Here is a 17,920-nt window from a genome sequence, read left to right on the forward strand (position 1 = left end):
CCCCAGTGAAGGAGTTAGAGAAAGGACCAATGGAGCTGAGGGATTTGCAGCCCCTTAGGATGAACAACCATGAACCAACTAGTACCCTCAGAGCTCCCAGGGTCTCAACCACCAACCAAGGGCTGCACATGGAGGGGTCTGATTGTTCTGGCAGCATGTGTATAGTAGAGGATTGCAATTTGATTATCAGTGGGAGGAGAGGAGCTCGGGCCTGTGAAAGTTCTGTGCCCCAGTGTAGGGGAATGCCAGGGCCAGTAACTGGGAGAGGGTGGGGTGGCAGGCCTGGGGAGGGGGGAAGCAACAGGGGTTTGTTTTTGTTGTTTTTGTTTGTTTCTTTGTTTTTTGGAGGGGAAACTAGGAATGGAGAAATTTACATGTAAATAAAGAAAATACCTAATAAAAATTATAAAACTATATAAAACAACTTCAAAAAAAAATAATCAAGATCTGAGAGCCAGCTGTCCTCTTGCTGTAGGCTCGCCACTGCTTCCAGGTGCCCTCAACCCTATTTACTTGTCTGTCTCTCATTTCACAGAAATATGGTCACTCAAGCTCAACATTGCAACAATGCATGCCAGCTTTCATGTTTTCCATGTGTGCATCGCTCTCCTAATAGCTCTTACTCTACCCAGTGTCCTTTGGAATTACCCACTGGAGCTATGGTAAAGCCCTCACATGTGGTTGTTGGTCTTCATTAGCTTATGATATCTACCTTTGCTGGACCTATCAAGAGGTGTTTTGGAGAAAGAATGTAAAAAGGAAACCAAGGAAGTCTGGAATTTGTTTTTTAATGTGAAAATGGAGGAATGGAAGAAATCCACAGGAAAAGGCAAGTGTAAGAGGGGAGCCAGGTTATTTTTCTCAAATGTAAATCTAACACCTTTCAACCATGATACACATACGTGTGTACGTGCACACACACACACACCCCTTCCTACCCCTTGAATGGTTTTCTATCATTCCAATACTATGAATTCTATCACAGATGTTTGAAAGAGCCTACTGCTATTTGCTCTTAGGCATCTTTCTCCTTTTCCATGACCGAGAATGGTAGTTTCTTCTCCAACATACTCACCTGTCTCCCTTGCCACTGCTCCTCTGCTTGTGTGGCCTAATGGGACACGGTCCTTTGGAGGAGAAGAATGCTAAACTCTATGTGCCTCCAAAGTAATATGTTGAAGTCCTAATCCCCAGTGGGAGGATATTGAAGGCAGGCTTTTTGAAGATATGTATGTTTAGAATTAGACCATGAGGATGTAGACCCCAGGGTGTATCAATACCCATATGAACTGGGCAGACATATGATGAGCACTCTCTATTTCTCTAGTGTTCACACCAAGGCATTCATATTCAAGGACATCATTAAGAGAAAGTCACTACCAAAAGCCTGAGCAGAGTATTATCTTGACTTCAGACACTCTAACTTTATCTTGAGTCAGGAGGATTGAATGTTTACTGTTTAAGCTATCTGGCTGGGGGCATTTCATCTCAGCAGCCTATGTTGACTAAAGCTGACTTGTTCTTCAAATCTGTTGAAATACCATCATCTACTTCTCTGGAGTAAGCCCCCTAGGTGCTATCAGGGCTACTGATTTCTCTGTGCTCTTGTAGCAAGTAGTGGTGCCATCATTGAGTATATGTCTGATGAATGGCCATGTTGTCACTAAATTCTGTGCATTGTGATGCAGTAATAACTATTTTGATCCTGACTATGTGCTGTGTGCCAGAGTATCGATACATAGAAGATGTTCAATAAATGTTTATCATTTGAATAAAATCTTTGTATTTCCAAAGCATAATCTATTTAATCAGCAAATATGTTCATTGTTTCTATTTCTAGGAAGAGGCAAACAGAAGAAATGGCATGAGAAAGGTGATGAGTTGCATGACTGTACAACCAATGCTCCTGAAGACTCTGAGGTCCAGAGTCAACAGAAGCTGTACAGAAGAAGCATTTATAAAATCATGGCAGATGATCTAAGCAATATGTACAGCAAAATGATGCAGGAAGCTTCCCTAAGAAACTTCTACTGTAAGATACACTCACTATAAGGTAGATGCATCTTTTATATTTGACTCCATCTCTACTTAAGTAACCCTGGACCACTAAATAAGTGTTAGTACTTCCAATGGCAGACTAGTCCACTCAAAGACTGGCTGTTAATACAAATGCGTGTGTGTGAGTGTGTGTGTGTGTGTGTGTGTGTGTGTGTGTGTGTGTGTGTGTGTGTTTTGACCTAGACACAGGGGATTTTAAATTTCACTTAAAATAAAAAAAAAAAATCTAAGACTAGCTAAGAAAATGTTTTGAAGAAAAGAATGGAAGCTAGCATGTTCCTCCTGAATAGTAAGACTTTCATTAAAATGTTGTTATATGATATTTGCTCAAGTCATTATGGCTATATCAATGAGAAGAGACACTGAATAAACAGATCAACAGAATCAAACAGTTGATAGGAAGACCTCAGTGTCAAGGATGGCATATTTTGGAAATAAAGTATATATTGAGCAAGTCAGCATGATTGTTTACCTTGACAAAACTAAGTAAGAAGTAACTTTCTAATCAATATTTAAAAATATGTTCCAGAATATTCCTGGCATCTGTCAAGATAATGGAAAAATAAACAATAAGCTCAATAGGAATAAAGTCCTACTGCATATAGCAAGAAGAGTGACTGTCTCAAATATGATATAAGGGAAAACAACCATTTCTACAAAGACCTAGATTGGTCATAAAGTCCTGATAAATACATGCATACATGCATAAACATTTTAACATTAAAAAAACCCAGAGCAGTGATTGTATCTAAGTGCGTTTGGCATGTGGGGATGGATTCAGGGTGGGAGGCACATGGAGAAGTCCCCCGGGGTAATGACTAGATTCTTTATCTTGCTATAAGTTTGAGTGATACAACTCTATACATCTGTGAAATTCCAAATTTGTACTTCATATGTGTGCACACACTACTGTGTGCAGAAACAAAAGGTATATGTAAACAAAAATGATACGCAGAAAGAGGAATAGGCCTGAGTTAGATGGTGAAGCACACAAAGCAAGATGCTCGTTCTGGGGTCTACTAGGGCATATATGGAGACTCTTGGTCAAAGTCTTTAAAGTTCTAAGTTACATCAGTTACATCTGAGATTTTACTGAAATAAACTTGTGAGAGAGTGACTTCAGGTGTGTTAAGTCTTTACACATAGAACAAATATCAACATAATGCAATGGTACTTAAGACTCTGAGAAACATTTCATAATTTTGTGTGAGGAGAACTTTAAAAGCAAATCAGCATCCCAAGAAGATGTAGAAGAAACAACGGACATTTTTGACTGAATCTCAACGATGCCACAAGCCAAATGACACTGCCATCAGTGAGAGCCACAACAGGTGGGCACCTAACTCTTATCATAGACCATCACAGGGTAACATTCCCAACATAAACATCAACCAGCAACTCAGTGGGGAGAAAGTCAGGTAAAGGTACGATGGAAGAGAGAAAACTAATTTTTGTCAATTATATAAAAATGCAAATTGAGATAACATGGAGGTGCCCATAGTTTGCTATTGAATTAGCATAATTTCAAAGATTGGTGACCTCCATTGCCGCTGAGGATGCTAAGTGTCAGACACACTCCCAGGAGAGTATGAATATTCACTAAGAGTTGGAAAGTCAATCTGGAAAGAAAAAGAAATCCCATGGGGAGCACAAGAACTCAGAGAAATGAGCATATTGTGGTCACAAAGAAATGTGAAAGGAACCACATCTAATTTAACAAGGATGCTTCAGGCAGTGGCTGGACACTCTGGCCCGAGTGTCAAGTCCAGCTGGTCTCTGTTTGTAGCCTAGGAGCTTGAACAATGTCTATCACTTTTCAAAGGGTCACACTGCCACTGGTTACATAATTCTTTACATAATTCTCCATTTTGCCTCTTGGCCAACAAAGCCTAAAATACTAGTCAGATGACTCTTTAATGGAGAAGTTTACAGGCTCCTACCACGGGGGAGCTGCCATTCGCTAGATATTTTCTACAAAGAGATCTTGCTTGTCTGTATTGTTTTAATTTGTACATCTCAATTTTTTGAAGTTTAAAGCAGATAGGGAGGCAATGAAAGATATTGTTGGGTCATGAACATAAGTGGAAAATGAAGACACCAGCTGGACAACCACTACAGCAGTCTAGGCCAAAGTGAATGCAGCCTTCTAAGGTCAGGGGCAGTAGAGGAAGAGTGGGGATAGATTTCCTAGGAGTCACCAAGGATCAGGAGGGGATGTTGAGGCACAGGGAGAAATCAATGGTGACTCTTCTATTTCAGTCTCTAGTTAAAGGGTGCCAGCTAGGGGGATGGCGAGATGGGGCAGCTACACTGAAGAGGAAAGCCAGAAGTCTATTTTGAATGTATTATGGTTCCAAGATGAATTGTGTGAAGGAGGCAGTGGGATAGAGATTAGAGCTGCTCAGGATGTGGAGGGGGAGGCTGAGAGAAGATCTGGTTTCAGCACTCAGAATGGAACTGGTACTTAAAGCCCCCTGGAAGGAAGATAGGAAACTGAACCGGATTCTGGTGACTCAATGCCCAGTTCAAATGGGGACCAGAGCTTTGCCTGGGGCTCCTTCCACTTGGATTCTCCAAATCTCTCTGGTCCAAACTGCTCTTGCCATTGACTAAGGAGCACAGTGGCTTCCAAGTAGACAGCAGCTCCTTCTGATAAGCTGTGGTCAGATCACCTGGACATTGACTGCTGTTATTCCTATTGGATGGATGGGGTGCCCAGCCTCTGACTCCCTAAGTAGAGAAAAAGCTCAGCTACAGGTCCAAAGTTCAGCCATCATGGATTCATGCCATAATTTCCGAGTGGACTAAGGACTCACCAAGGAGCTGGTGTAGGTGGGGTCTGAGGTGTCATCCTGGAGGTAGCGAGAGAGGCCAAAGTCAGATACTTTGCACACCAGGTTGCTGTTAACCAGAATGTTCCTAGCAGCCAGGTCCCGGTGCACGTAATTCATCTCAGATAGGTACTTCATGCCAGCAGCGATGCCTCTGAGCATCCCCACAAGCTGGATCACGGTGAACTGTCCATCATTTTGCTGTGATAAGACAAAAAAAGGAGATCAGGATCAAGATGGGCTTCAGTGGCTAATCGGGAGCCTAGACAGCATGGCCGACGGCTTGTCAACCCTCTGTCAGCACCCAGCATTCAGCTCTCCACTGCTTCTTCCTGCTCCTCCCTCCTCCTCATCTCTTCTCTTGAATGCTCTGCTCTCTCCTTGCCAAGCCCTGTCGATTTCATCTCCAAATTACATCTCAAAGCCGTCCACTCCTTTCCCTTTCCACTGCCACCATTCCAAACAAGTCATTGCCATCCATCACCTGTAACAGCCTTCTGCACCTGCACCCCTACAATCCATTCTCTCCATGGCAGCCAGGGCCATCTCTTCAAGACATAAATCAGGCCATGTCACTCCCTGGCTTAAACTCTCTAATAGCTTCCAGTTGCATTAAGGAAAATCTCCCAACTCCTCAGTACAGCTCAGGAGACCCTAAGGACCAGCGACTGCCTTGCCTTAGGCTCTGAAGTCACACACTCATGCTAAATAAAGCCACAGGGGCGAGAGAACTCTATGTTCTTTCCACAGTAAGTCCAACTTGCCCCAGAATTTCATAAGTACCATTTCTTCTGTTCCTTTCTCTCTAAGCCCATCCTTATGTGCCCTTTGTTTCTGCTTAAATTCCCTTCCTCAAAGATGATGTCTTTATGATCCCCTCCCTCCAATGTAATTAGCATTTTCTGAACACTGTTTTCAAGTATATTACCATATTGCCTTATACATTGCAACTTTGAACTTTGTGGCTGTGTATATAGTACAACCTTCTGACTCTGATATTTGACTCTAACTCTTTGAGCACAAGAACCCCCATCTCTAGAGATGCCCATAATATTTTACGTGATGAAAACTTTAACAGAGAATAGAAGGAGTGGGAAGCCTCAACACCTTAAAAAAGCACAAATAGTTGAATGATCAGGGTATCTCGCTATTTCCCAAACTCTCCGGCACCTTTTTATTTTCTGAGTTGTCAAGCTTTGCTTTGTGTAACCATGCTTGCCCCACAGGGCAAGGGGTCAGTAAAAGCTAAAGCTCACACACAGTGTCTGGCACCTGGAACCCTGTTAGTAACCCTCGCCATGTCAGGCTACATTATGGCTTTCTCCCATCCCTAAAGGACTCATTTCTAAGCATGAATGCCCTTCCCACTAGATAGATTTTATTTTCATCAAATGGAATGTGCCCTCTTTTTGTCACATACCACCTCAGCATCTTGCCTCTGCAGAGAGTGGTTAAATCAGTGGGTTCTGAGTCATGCTGCCAAGAACTTACCTTACCATATAGTTTGGTCTTAGTGCTTCTCCAAAGGGTTTAATTAATTCTAGATTAATTAGAGCACACCCTAAACAGGGAAATGTTGCAAATGGAGGAAAAGTGAAAAGTGGCAGAGTGCCTGAGGTCTAGTCTAGCTATTGTTGAACACAGGTATGGGCAAGCCACATTCTCTGCCTTAGAAGTCCATATGTGAAATACACAAAGTATAAGCAGTGTGAGGAGCCTCCTTTTATTGAACATCGACTGGATAGAGTGCATAATACACCCACATCTGTTACCTCCTTTGGACATGGGTAGGTACACCATTTTTGCATGGCTATAAGGGCTGTCCCTTCTCCAAAATCCATCAGTGGCCAATGATTACATGGAGGAGTATGGATTGGTGTTGTCAACTTGATACAAACCTAAACACAAGAGGTAATCTCAACTGATGAATTGTCTCCATCAGATTGATCTGTGGGCATGGCTGTGAGTCATTTTCTTGATCAGTGATTAATGTGGGAGGGCCCAGCCCACTGTGGGTTATGTCACCACTGGACAGGTGGTTCTGGGTAGGACAAGAAAGAATGCTGAGAAAGCCATGGGGAGCAAGCCAAGAAGCATCATTCGTCCATGGTCCCTGCTTCTGTTCCTGCTTCTGTTCCCGTTTCAATTCCTGCCTGGCTTCCCTCTATAAAGGACTGTGGAGACTGTGCATTTTAAATGAAACAAACCCTTCTTCCCTAAGTTGCTTTCGGTCAGTGTGTTAGCAATGGAGACGCAAAGTAGGACAGTCCCTACGGACCAGGCTGCTCCTGCCTGGATTCCTAACCACCTCCCAACCTGCCAAGAATGCTTTTTCTGTGGCATTTCCTTCTAAGGACCTAAAATAAAAGTGCCACGTTGGTTTGGGGAAAGACTGACTGATTTGCCCATCTGTGAAGGATGAATGTACCAGGGATGATTCAAATCCTCCTCCAGAGTGAACTTCCATCAGCACCTTCTGCCGAAGCCAGCCGCTCTCTCAGAAGTGCCTAGCCCTTTCTCCAAGCATTTCCCTGGGAGATGTGCCTCCTCAGAATGTCCCCATGCAACTTCTACAGATTCTAAAGCTGCACCCCACCTTCAAGTCACACAGGCTGGATTTTCATTCAAATACCATTTTCAAATTTCTTTTAAGTATTGGTGGCATTCTAGTGAAAAATTGGTATCTTACTAGAGATCTCACTCTGGAGAGGGACAGCGCGCTTACCCACAATGGGAAAGGTATGGGCAAGCATATACAGTGATATCTGTATTTTTCCTTAAATTCACTGCAGTATTCCTGGTTTTTGCCTTGTGTTTAAAATTTAGACCAGGCATCACTATAGTTTCTGGGGTGAACAAAAGTGGTTGAACATTTGGTGTCTGGATCCAAGTAGACACAGTTTGGACCCAGGCTCTGCCGCTCATTGGCCTGAGGAAGTGATTTAGCCTGCAGAGTCATGATTCCCACAGCTAAATCTTAAGAGGCCAGGGTCCTCTCTTCCCGGACTCTTTGGGGGTTCAATGAGATCACAGGCCAGAAGTCTTCATTAGGAGCCTTATGCTGCTCTGATATCATCAGTGATCACAGTACCCAAGAGCCAGGCTGTCCCTTCTTCCAAGTCACCTCTATGGACCTCAAATGCTCCTATCAAGGGAGTCTGGGGTCCAGTTTTAGGTTCCTGGCATTTTTCTGAGTATATGAGAAACACTCTATGGTCATTGCTCTTGGAAAGCCCAGCCCAGTGGGTGTTCTGAGTTCAATGCAGAATGGGTCAGTATGGTAAAGGTACCCAGCTTCCTACCAACTGGTATTAGTGACTGAAGGAGACTTGATGGCAGATGCTTGAAATGGGAATCAATTCACAAATACCAGTGTCTTCAATTACTTGACTTTCAAATGGAAAATGATACTCCCCAGAATATGATCAGAGCCTTCAAACTGTCCCTGGGCAAAAGAAAAGGCAGACAATATTGTATTGTTTTCACAGTGAAGATAAAGGAAGTCCAGAGGATCTACGTGATCAGCCTTAAATCACTCTATGTGGGTTTGAGTTATAACACAAGTCTAAATCCGGAGTGGCAAATTACTTCTCTGCTGACATTCCATCTCTGATCCTCTGGTAATGGCTGCCTTCGGTGGTGTGTGGAGGAGACGGCTGCATAAGCTTCTCAGGGAGAAAAGCCACCTGTGACTAATGATGCTGCTGTTATCTGGTCTTTGAACTTCTGTCCCGTGCCTCGTCCTCTGGAATATGCTGACTCTGCAATGGGCAACAGTTTCCTCAGGAGCTCGCTGCAGGATAAGCACATCTCTACAGGAAAGGTCCTTACTGCGGAACTTAATATCTTGGTGAAAACCTAAGGATATAAACATGCTATATTTCCCCTGATGTTTTCAACTGCTTCTTGTTCAATCCACTGGTATGATGCTGGCATGGAGGTCAAAGGACAACGAGATTCTCTCCACTATGTGGTTTATGGGGCTAGAACTCAAGTGGTCAGGCAGGTGCCAAGCCCCTTTACCCACTGAGCCATCTCGCGGGTCTGGAAAATTGTTTTGAGAGACAAGCATTATCCCTTAAATTATATAGGATGGCTGTCCACAGGCTTTGTAATTACAGAGATAAGGACACCAGCATAGAAAATAAGCAAAACAGAATGACCACCACCTGGTTTCTCTCGGCGACTTTGAGAAGCAACTGGGCTCCACACTGTGCCCATGGGAAAAAAACATGGTACAGCAAGGAGATGCAGACCTGGATGGAGTGATTTAAAACTTTCTTCTCATTCTCGAGTGCTTTCTACTGAAATTGCTTTCCAGCAAATGCATGGAGCCACTTGGCGGCCCTCGTATCAGACAGAGGGGATTTAGGCATTTCCACTTTCATTGACAAATCCACTTCAGGAAATGAAACCCTTATTTGATTTCTTTGAAGAGAATGAATCATAGATTTTTTTTTAACTAAAAGAGAACTTTCAAGCTCATCCAGCTCAATGCCTTTAGTTCATAGATTGAAAAATTGAGTTAACTCCAGGCCATAGGGTGACTCATAGCTGGAGCCAAGATAGGGGCTTAGTCTCAGGGCTTCCAATCTGATATTCTTTCCCTAGTTGCTTCTGTATAGCTTAGATCCATGGATGAGCTCCCATGATGAAAACTGTCCCATTTGACACCAATCAGTGACTTCCAAGAGTCTTACAGAAATGACCATCTATGAGTGAACCAATGGTGACCACCAGAAGTTTTTGACCATACATGGATCTGAGCTTCAGGAATGGTTTTCAAGCTTAGGGAAGAGCCACCAGATGGGTGCCATTGGATCTTGGTACCAAGATGAAGATATTCAATAATTAACTGGGCAATCCAAAACTCTTCCATTTAAAACAATCAGCAACAAGGAACCACCTCCTGGGTGTTTCCAATCCTTCCAGAAGACAGGAATTCTAATTCCTTCAAAGACAGGAATGGAGAGTGGATGAGAAGAGATGTGGATCTCTGAGGCCCTGACCCAAGGCCAGAGTGAGTGGAGTGCCCTCTCGAAGCTGCTAAGTCCAGGAGTATGTCGGAAAGGGAACAGTTGTACAGTTTAAGAACTAACTCTTTTCCCTTCTTTTTTGAATGGTGGTCCTAAAATTATCCTCCTTCCCAGAAGATGGACCCTGTAGAACTGAACTGATGACCTATTTCTTCAATTTTATCAAGCAGCAGATATCAATTAATGTTGCTATGCTCCAGGGTTCAGTAGTAAGGCTGAAATTAGATTTATAGATTACCTGCCTTCACGAGGTGCAGTCAGAAACGCTTCATTTCCCAGCTGCTCTTGGCTCTGCCCACTCTCGCCACCCTTCCTGGCTGTGCCCTCACCTCTGTTTTTCTGTGTTCCTCTCTTGCCCCTAGGGTTCTTCCCACTGTGCAGACGTACAACCTCATTATCATGAAGGAACCCCAAATCTATGTGTTCTGGGCCCCAGGTGGAAAATACTCAATATGGAAGGAGTAATAGGGTGGGACTTTGATTCTCGTAGTCTCCTGGAGGATGGATCTCCCTGTCCTATAGGTGACCTGAAGATGGACTCTCATTACATTCTCCCAACTATGTAGTGACTTTCTCTGAGGTAGAATCAAGCAATACAAAGGAAATGAGTCCAGACAGGGTCTTGAGGCTGGCCAAGATGATGCTTGCCTTCTGGCTGCCTTTATTTCCTTCACAAGATCTCTGATCATCAATGCTTGCCCCTGGGAAAGCACAGTGTATCCCTCGCTCTTCTGTGTCTACAAAGACAGTGAATGAGATGCTGTGGGCACACAGTATTTCCTGAATTCTCTGCCACTCTCTAGAAATAATTGTGCACAGTTCCACTCAGCCAACATCTACCACGGGCTCACTGTGGCAGGTGATAGAGTTTCAAAATAGAGCTACAACCATTCCCTCAAGGAGGCATGGGTCTGAACCCCCAATCTACTGCCATTTCTCCATCTCCACTTCTTCAAACACCTCCCAGAACTACCTAGCTTAGGCAACATGCATGTACAGCTCTACATAGGCAGCTTTGGTAGTGTAAAAGTGCAGCTTCCAATCAAATCCCACGGTCATGCCCACTCTGCTCCCGGGAGTGGAAGCAACCTTGCAGCTGCTGTAGATTGTGAAATAGCTCACATTTACTTTAACTTCTGCACAAACCAAGATGGCCTATAGCTTACCGTCCACCTCCCCACTGGTCTGCCAAATTCCTCATTGGAGAAATTCTCCCTCTGTGACTCTCCTCTCTCTCTCTCTCTCGCCCTCTCTCTCTCTCTCTCTCTCTCTCTCTCTCTCTCTCTCTCTCTTCTCTCTCTCTCTCTACCCTCTCTTTCTCTCTCTCATCTTACAAGTATGACTCTGTGACATCTATGTTCTTCGTTCACAGAGACAAAAACTCTTACACATGCAGGTACCTGGCAGATTTGAACATTCAGGCTCAGGGAGGGGATTACATCTGTGGTGGGTTGTATTCTGTAAGGTGGTTATAGCTGGATCTCCTTGTGTGTGTGTGTGTGTGTGTGTGTGTGTGTGTGTGTGTGTGTGTGTGTGTACATGAGCGCACCTGCCTGCCTACCTGCCTACCTGCTTGTGGGAGTCAGAAACCAACACCAAGCATTTCCCACAATCTCTATCTTCTATTTTAAGGTAGGGTCTCTCATTGAGCTCCGTGTTTTAGTTATATTAGCTAGCCAGAGAGCCCTTAGGATCCACATGTCTCCTGTGTCCCATCTCAAGCCCAGTACTGTTGTTCCAGGTATGTGCCAAGGCACCGGCTTAGATGGGTACTGGGGATCTGAATTCAGCCCCTTATCCACAGCCATGTCCCTAGCCACTTGAGACTAAAGTGGAAGTAAAGTCATCTTCATCCCTGAAACAAGGGACGGCTCTCTTTCCTTGGTTCCAGGTGGGTCCCTCACTGGGGTGAAAGTGACACTATATGATTGCTCAGACACACAAATGGTCTAGCCTTCACTGTCTCTTTCAAGGATACTTGTTCTTGGACCCAACTTGCTCTAAAGAAGCTCAAACAGGCCACTGGAAAAGGTACAGCTGATGTCACATTTAAACTCCATGTTAAGACATGAGTGAAGGAAACCACATACTTTCAATCCTTGCCTTGAGATGATTCATATAACCCCACAAGAAACTAGATGCTGCATCTTACACCCTTGCCTCCATTGCAGGTCCATGAGCATTATAAACCAGGCTGCTATGCTAAGTCAGTAGGGTCTCTGGTAATTAGTTATAAAGCATTAGAGCTGTATTTCTTGTACTGCATAGGCCCAGTATTCAGTGTATGCTTTGCCAGAGCAGTCAACTCATTAATGTTTCAGTGTGAATGGATGGTCCTTTGATCAGTAACCACAACTGTTGACTGAGTGTAGAGACATGCATAGCCTGCTTGCCCAAAGTCCGCATTCAGAAGGCTATGGCCACCCTTTGATGCCATTCCCAGACTCTCTGCTCTCACAATCGCTAGATGTTCCCCCCTGAGACTCTTGGTCAGGTCTGACTCCCAGCCTAAGATTGGCTACCATCCATTCTCCATATGCATCTGTGATCTCCTATAAGAAAGTGGCTCCATTGTGAGCATGGTCTCATGAGCATGAACTCTGACCAGGACCATTCATAGATCTCTCGATGCATCCAGGCACATCCACGGCTGCTGCAGGTTGGACTGGGAGTCACCGCTCTGCACAGATGCCAGGAAAGATTTCCTGGTGCCCGTGGCAGTCTTTCAGATGCCTCTATAAATGGCAGGAGGCTCATGGATTGTCTAGAAGATGGCAACTCTGCTTTCTTTTTAACCAGCCAACTGAAGAGACCTGGCTGGGAGACTGGCTGCGCTGGTGAAAGGCAGCCATGGCCACCGATGATCTCTTCAGTTTCAATAATTCATGGAGATATCCGGGACCATTCTTTGCTTCCACCATCTTATTCAACCAGTAAGCATTTACTGAGGCCCTCGCTGTGTCACCCTTGCTCTGAGGAGACCTCAGACTAGGCTTTGTTCTTCTCTCTTTTAAAAGTATATTTTAAAATCTTAAATATGCCTTAATTACAATATAAGTATACCACCCTGCCACTCATTTTTTATGCTTCCTCTGATGGACAGAAAGATTATACAAGCCTGAATACCACGATATCTGCCGTGAGACTGCCTCTCTTAGAAATGTTTGCATAAATAAGACACAAAAAAACCAACCCAACAATATCAGGAGATGTGCTAACAAGGAAGAGGGGATGTCTCATGGTGGCGTGGAAGGAGTACCCCCCTTACACTGAGAGCTATAGACAGCTAATGAAGGCTGAGAGGGGGAAGATCATGAAGGATTGGCCTCTCCGGGGATGGGGCCTCCTGATTGGTTACCCAGTACAAAGTTGTTCTTTCCTTTTAACAACAAACCTCTGCTAATCTCACCAAGGTTAAAGCTTGCCCACAGGTGACCAGCCAGGCCTGAAGGCAGATTACCCTCACAGAACCCTTCTCCCCAGGACCTCTTCCCTCCATCCAGCAGTATTAACACCACCCAACCCCCAACACCCCTGTGGCTCTTACCCGGAGGAAAGAGTCTAAAGCGCCATTCTCCATGAACTCAGTAATGATCATGACGGGCCGGCTCTTGGTGACGACACCCTCCAGGCGAATGATGTTGGGATGGTCAAACTGACCCATGATGCTCGCCTCGCTCAGAAAATCCCGACGCTGTTTCTCTGAGTACCCAGCCTTCAGGGTCTTGATGGCCACATAGATTTCCCTCTTGCCTGGCAGCTTCAAACGGCCCTTGTACACCTCGCCAAACTCTCCTGAAACAGCAAGCATGCAGTTAGGCTCTTTCTCCTTCTCCATCTGTGGAACCACAAGGGGAGGCATCTTACCAAGAGCCGTGGTGCTCAAGGAAGGGTTGTGATTTGAGTGGAGACATGGAAATTGAATTTTCTCCATGCAACTGTGATGTCTAGGCTGTAATCCGTTCATAGGAAACACAGAAGGAATACTAACGCACATTCCTCATGTCTGTTCTTAGAAATAGTTTGAGTAGCTGAAGTGGAATTTCAGAACATTATCCAAGTGTGGGTTTTGTCCTGCCCTTAATGTTTTGCGTGTGTGTGCTCCACCTGCATAATTGAAATCTGGTTCACTTTTAGTGAAGCCTGGTGCGCAAGTGTCTGGGGATGGAGGCTATGTGGGTTCTTTAGTTGATGCACCCACATTAAAGCGAACGTGTCCGTGGCTAGTCTGTTCTCTGGAAAGCAGACCCTGAAAAGTTAGGAAAGGAATGGGTTTATCCCTGAGAGATAAGAGGGGAAGGAAGCAGGATCGGGATGGAGCACCCAGATCACAGCAAACACATCCCAAGCAGACCTGACAAAGCCTCAGCCAGCCTGGCAGGCAATAAGGAGTTCCTCCTCTCGAAATAGCTAGCCCCTAAAATCCCTGCCAGCTTCAGCCACTGGCTGGGGGCCACCTGGAGGACCTGGGCCTCTGCAGGAGAGTGGAGTCAGATCCAGGGACTGCTGCAGCTTCAAGCCTGGCAGCTGAACAGCCACATATCCCTCCAAGCAGGCACAGGCTGAACATCTCCACGGGTATACAGTAGGATTTCAACTTTTTTATTTTTTTGCAGTAAAATTACTAAGAGTAAAAACAATTTTGATGACACCATTTCATAGCTGTCTAAAAGAGAAAAAGTCTGTTGAGTCTTGCTTAATGTGCTTTCAAAAGTTATTTGATGATTTCTCCTTGTTTTGTTACTTCTAGTTTTTTCATGGGTGGTAGTTAAGTGTCTCCTCGCAAGGCCTTCGCTGAAATGCGTGTCAAAGGCCTGTCAGGGGCTTCTGCTGGGCAACTTTTTGTTTTTTTTGTTTTTTGTTTTTTTTTTTTTTTCACCTTAAGCTTCTGAAAGAAAATGATAGAGCAAACTGTGAACAATCAGATCAACCACTGGCCAAATCGGAAAGACTTTGCTAGCAGGCTTCCATGCTCCAGGCTGGACATCCTTTTGCTTTCTGCTACAGGAAATCACAGGAAGAGAGCTATGCAAAAGGACTTTTATGCAAAACCACTCTGAATTCTACTGAACATGAGGGAATGTGGAGCTGCAGGAGAGGCTGGCCTTAAGCACCATTAAGAAGATTTCATCCCAGCCCTAATACTCAGATAGCTATCATTTGTAGCATTGGCTTGGACATGGAATCATACCCTGCTTTGGTGAATTGCCTGAGGTCAGACCGAGGCTCTCTCACATTTGGAACTTGCACACCCACTGGAGTACCTGGAGCGTGGCCGGCATGCCAATAAAATTCAGTGTGCCATATGTATTGTCATTTGTTTGGACTCTGCCTTGCCCACACTCAGGTCATAGCCTGTTGAGACCCGGTCACCGAGTCACCCAAAAGAAGCCAAAGTCCTGACACTTAATGTTGTACATAAAGGAATGTTCGTGGGGGCTGACAGGTGGCTCAGCTGATAAAGCGCCTGCAGCTCAAGCTTCAGGAGTTTGAATCACCAGCACATGCATTAAAAAAAAAAATGTCATGGTGGCACATGTCTGCAGGAGTGCTGGGGACGTGGAGGTAGGAGGATTCCCTGGAACTCACTGACCACCCACTCTTGTTGAATTGGTGAGCTACAGGTTCACAGAGACCCTGTGTCAAAATGTAAGGGACAATAGTCATTAAAGATACTCAACCTCAATCTCTGATCTCCAGACACACATATAAAAGTGAGCATGCACACCCACACATACACATGTGTATACCCTCACCTACACCTAAGAATGCTTGCCACAGCAGTAAATGAATACTGAATGTCTATGTCAAGGAATGCTTGGGAAACCTCATATCCATCTCAGGGAATGCCTAGAAATATTGAAAGCAATAAATGAGTGATATGTGTTGACTGAAAGATGTTCACGTATAGTAAGAAAAGGAGAGACGGGAAGCATGTCATAGAACGTCACTTGCTGTGAGCACCCATATGGGATGCATGTCAATACAAAAGGAAAATGATGAAAAGTACATATCAAATGTATTTTTAACATCATTTTTTTAAATGGTTCTAAGAGAAGGATGGAGATGGGACATGGGAGTAGAGATTAGAAAACTGAATTTAGTTCATTTTATGTTGAGTTGCTATAATAAGCATAGCTGTGTAGTTAAAATGCAAAAATTTAAAGTCAAATCTAACCTGCCATATATGTGTCTATATGTCCATATACACACATATATATGTGTGTGTATAAATGTATGTGTCTATATATACATATATATGCATGTATATATATACATGCATGTATAACATGCATATATGGTAGAATTCATCCTTCTGACAACCTACTATTTAATAACTGTGAATACAAATGATATGTCTGATCAATATGCCAATTGAATAATATTGGCTACTGTTTCCTCTTGTTGCCATAGTGAGTTCTATTTTCCTTTAGGAGAAAGATGGAGTTGAGAGTTTAGGGGAAGGATATACAACTCTTTCTTCTGGGCGGAGAGAGCCCACAAGTATTTCTCTATTGGCCATCTACCATGGCATGCTTCATTCTGTCAAATCACCATGACGCTCCTGCAAATAATATTTTACTAATACATTTTTATTTTACTAATAAGCATATTAGCAAGGAGACACCAAAAGCTTGTTCCTAAACCAGGCAGCTGAATAGTCAGTCGGGGCTCTGGCCACACCCACTTCATTTCTTACCTTTTGCCACTGGGCAAAAGTATCAATTCAGAGACCACCCTGGCCAGTCCACCCTACAGCTTCAAGCAGTTCTGTTGCATGCAGGAACTACCCTAGCAAGTCCCTATTTGGGTAAGAGCTTGGAAGTGGAGTTTCTTCCTTGTCTTTCTTCCTTTCCTCTCTCTTGAAATCCCTTCACTGTCTTCCTGTCTGAGACATGGGTCTGTAGCCCAGGGCATCTTCAAACTGGCAGTAATCCTCCTGCCTTGGCCTCCTGAGTACTAGTATTACAAGCATGTGCTAACACCTTTCTCAGAATAATTCCGTAAGTGGATGCCATTCATCCAAGACTTTTGCCTGGGAGCTAAGTAGAATCAGAATATTTATCAGCCTGTGTGTGTGATTTGGAAAAAATGTACTAGATAAACCTAATGTGCCCCCAAACGTACACATCGACACCCCAGTTCAGAAACTCTGTTCTATGTTAGCTGGCCCTGCAATTAGAGTACAAAGATTTGGGTTTCATCTCATGATCCTGAACAACCGATCTGGGTACAGGCTGGGAATTTCTATATTTAATAGCTGCCTACAGGATTGGCTATATAATTCTAGTGCCTGGCAGAAGATGAAAATGTAGGACTCCTTGCTCAAAAATTATGAAGGATTTCAAGATGGTGACGGGGGAGCATAAAACTAAAGTGGAAACCTCTCTGAATATGGGGCTCTGTTTAACTGTACTGTCACGGTCCTGGTTGTCCAGGTGCTGCTACTATGTGGCCAAGGGTAAGAATTGTGCTTTAACCCACAGAATCCTGCATATAGATTACTGAAGTCCAAAGCCCTGAAGCCCCAAAGCCCCGAAGCCCCGAAGCCTGGGAACGTATTTGACTCCTTTGAGCTTGCACATATGCTGTCCTCACAGTGCACACAGCCAAGAACATAGTGTAGTCTTTATTGGTGTGCTTGTGTGTGTGTGGAGAGAAAGAAGAAACAGAGGAGGAGGGAAAACAAGAAGGCATGGTATTGAGAAGCTGTCTCCCCTAGGACATGGTAGATGAGATTACTTCTCTGATTGACAAGCGTCACTTCGCCGTTTGATCTTTATGGCTAACTGCTCCACAAATCAGTGCCTCTAAGACTGAAGCTTCAGATTCTATCTTCTGCCGGGTCTCATCTCATTCTCTGAGAGTCAGAAAATAAAAGTGTGTGCTCCTTGGTAAGGAGAGGAGGGGTTGTCGCTGGTGACTTCAGCACTTGGAAATCTATTCTGCAGTGGCATAAAGAATGGGGACTCTGGGAAATTAGTTCCTTTCCTT

General features: G+C 44.2%; 1 protein-coding gene across 2 annotated transcripts in view; it reads right to left on the reverse strand.

Annotated features, from left to right (window-relative positions):
* The window catches only part of Ephb1 (EPH receptor B1), a 429,402-nt gene that overhangs the window by 38,206 nt on the left and 373,276 nt on the right, over positions 1–17,920 (reverse strand). For both annotated transcript variants that reach the window (XM_031343409.1, XM_031343410.1), the window contains 2 exons: positions 13,473–13,720; positions 4,875–5,090 (listed from right to left, as the gene is read on the reverse strand). In XM_031343409.1, the coding sequence (XP_031199269.1) occupies positions 4,875–5,090; positions 13,473–13,720 (464 nt within the window). The remainder of the gene's footprint in view (positions 1–4,874; positions 5,091–13,472; positions 13,721–17,920) is intronic.

Source organism: Mastomys coucha, unplaced genomic scaffold, assembly GCF_008632895.1.
Source record: "Mastomys coucha isolate ucsf_1 unplaced genomic scaffold, UCSF_Mcou_1 pScaffold23, whole genome shotgun sequence".
In the NCBI taxonomy this organism is placed as follows: Eukaryota; Metazoa; Chordata; class Mammalia; order Rodentia; family Muridae; genus Mastomys; species Mastomys coucha.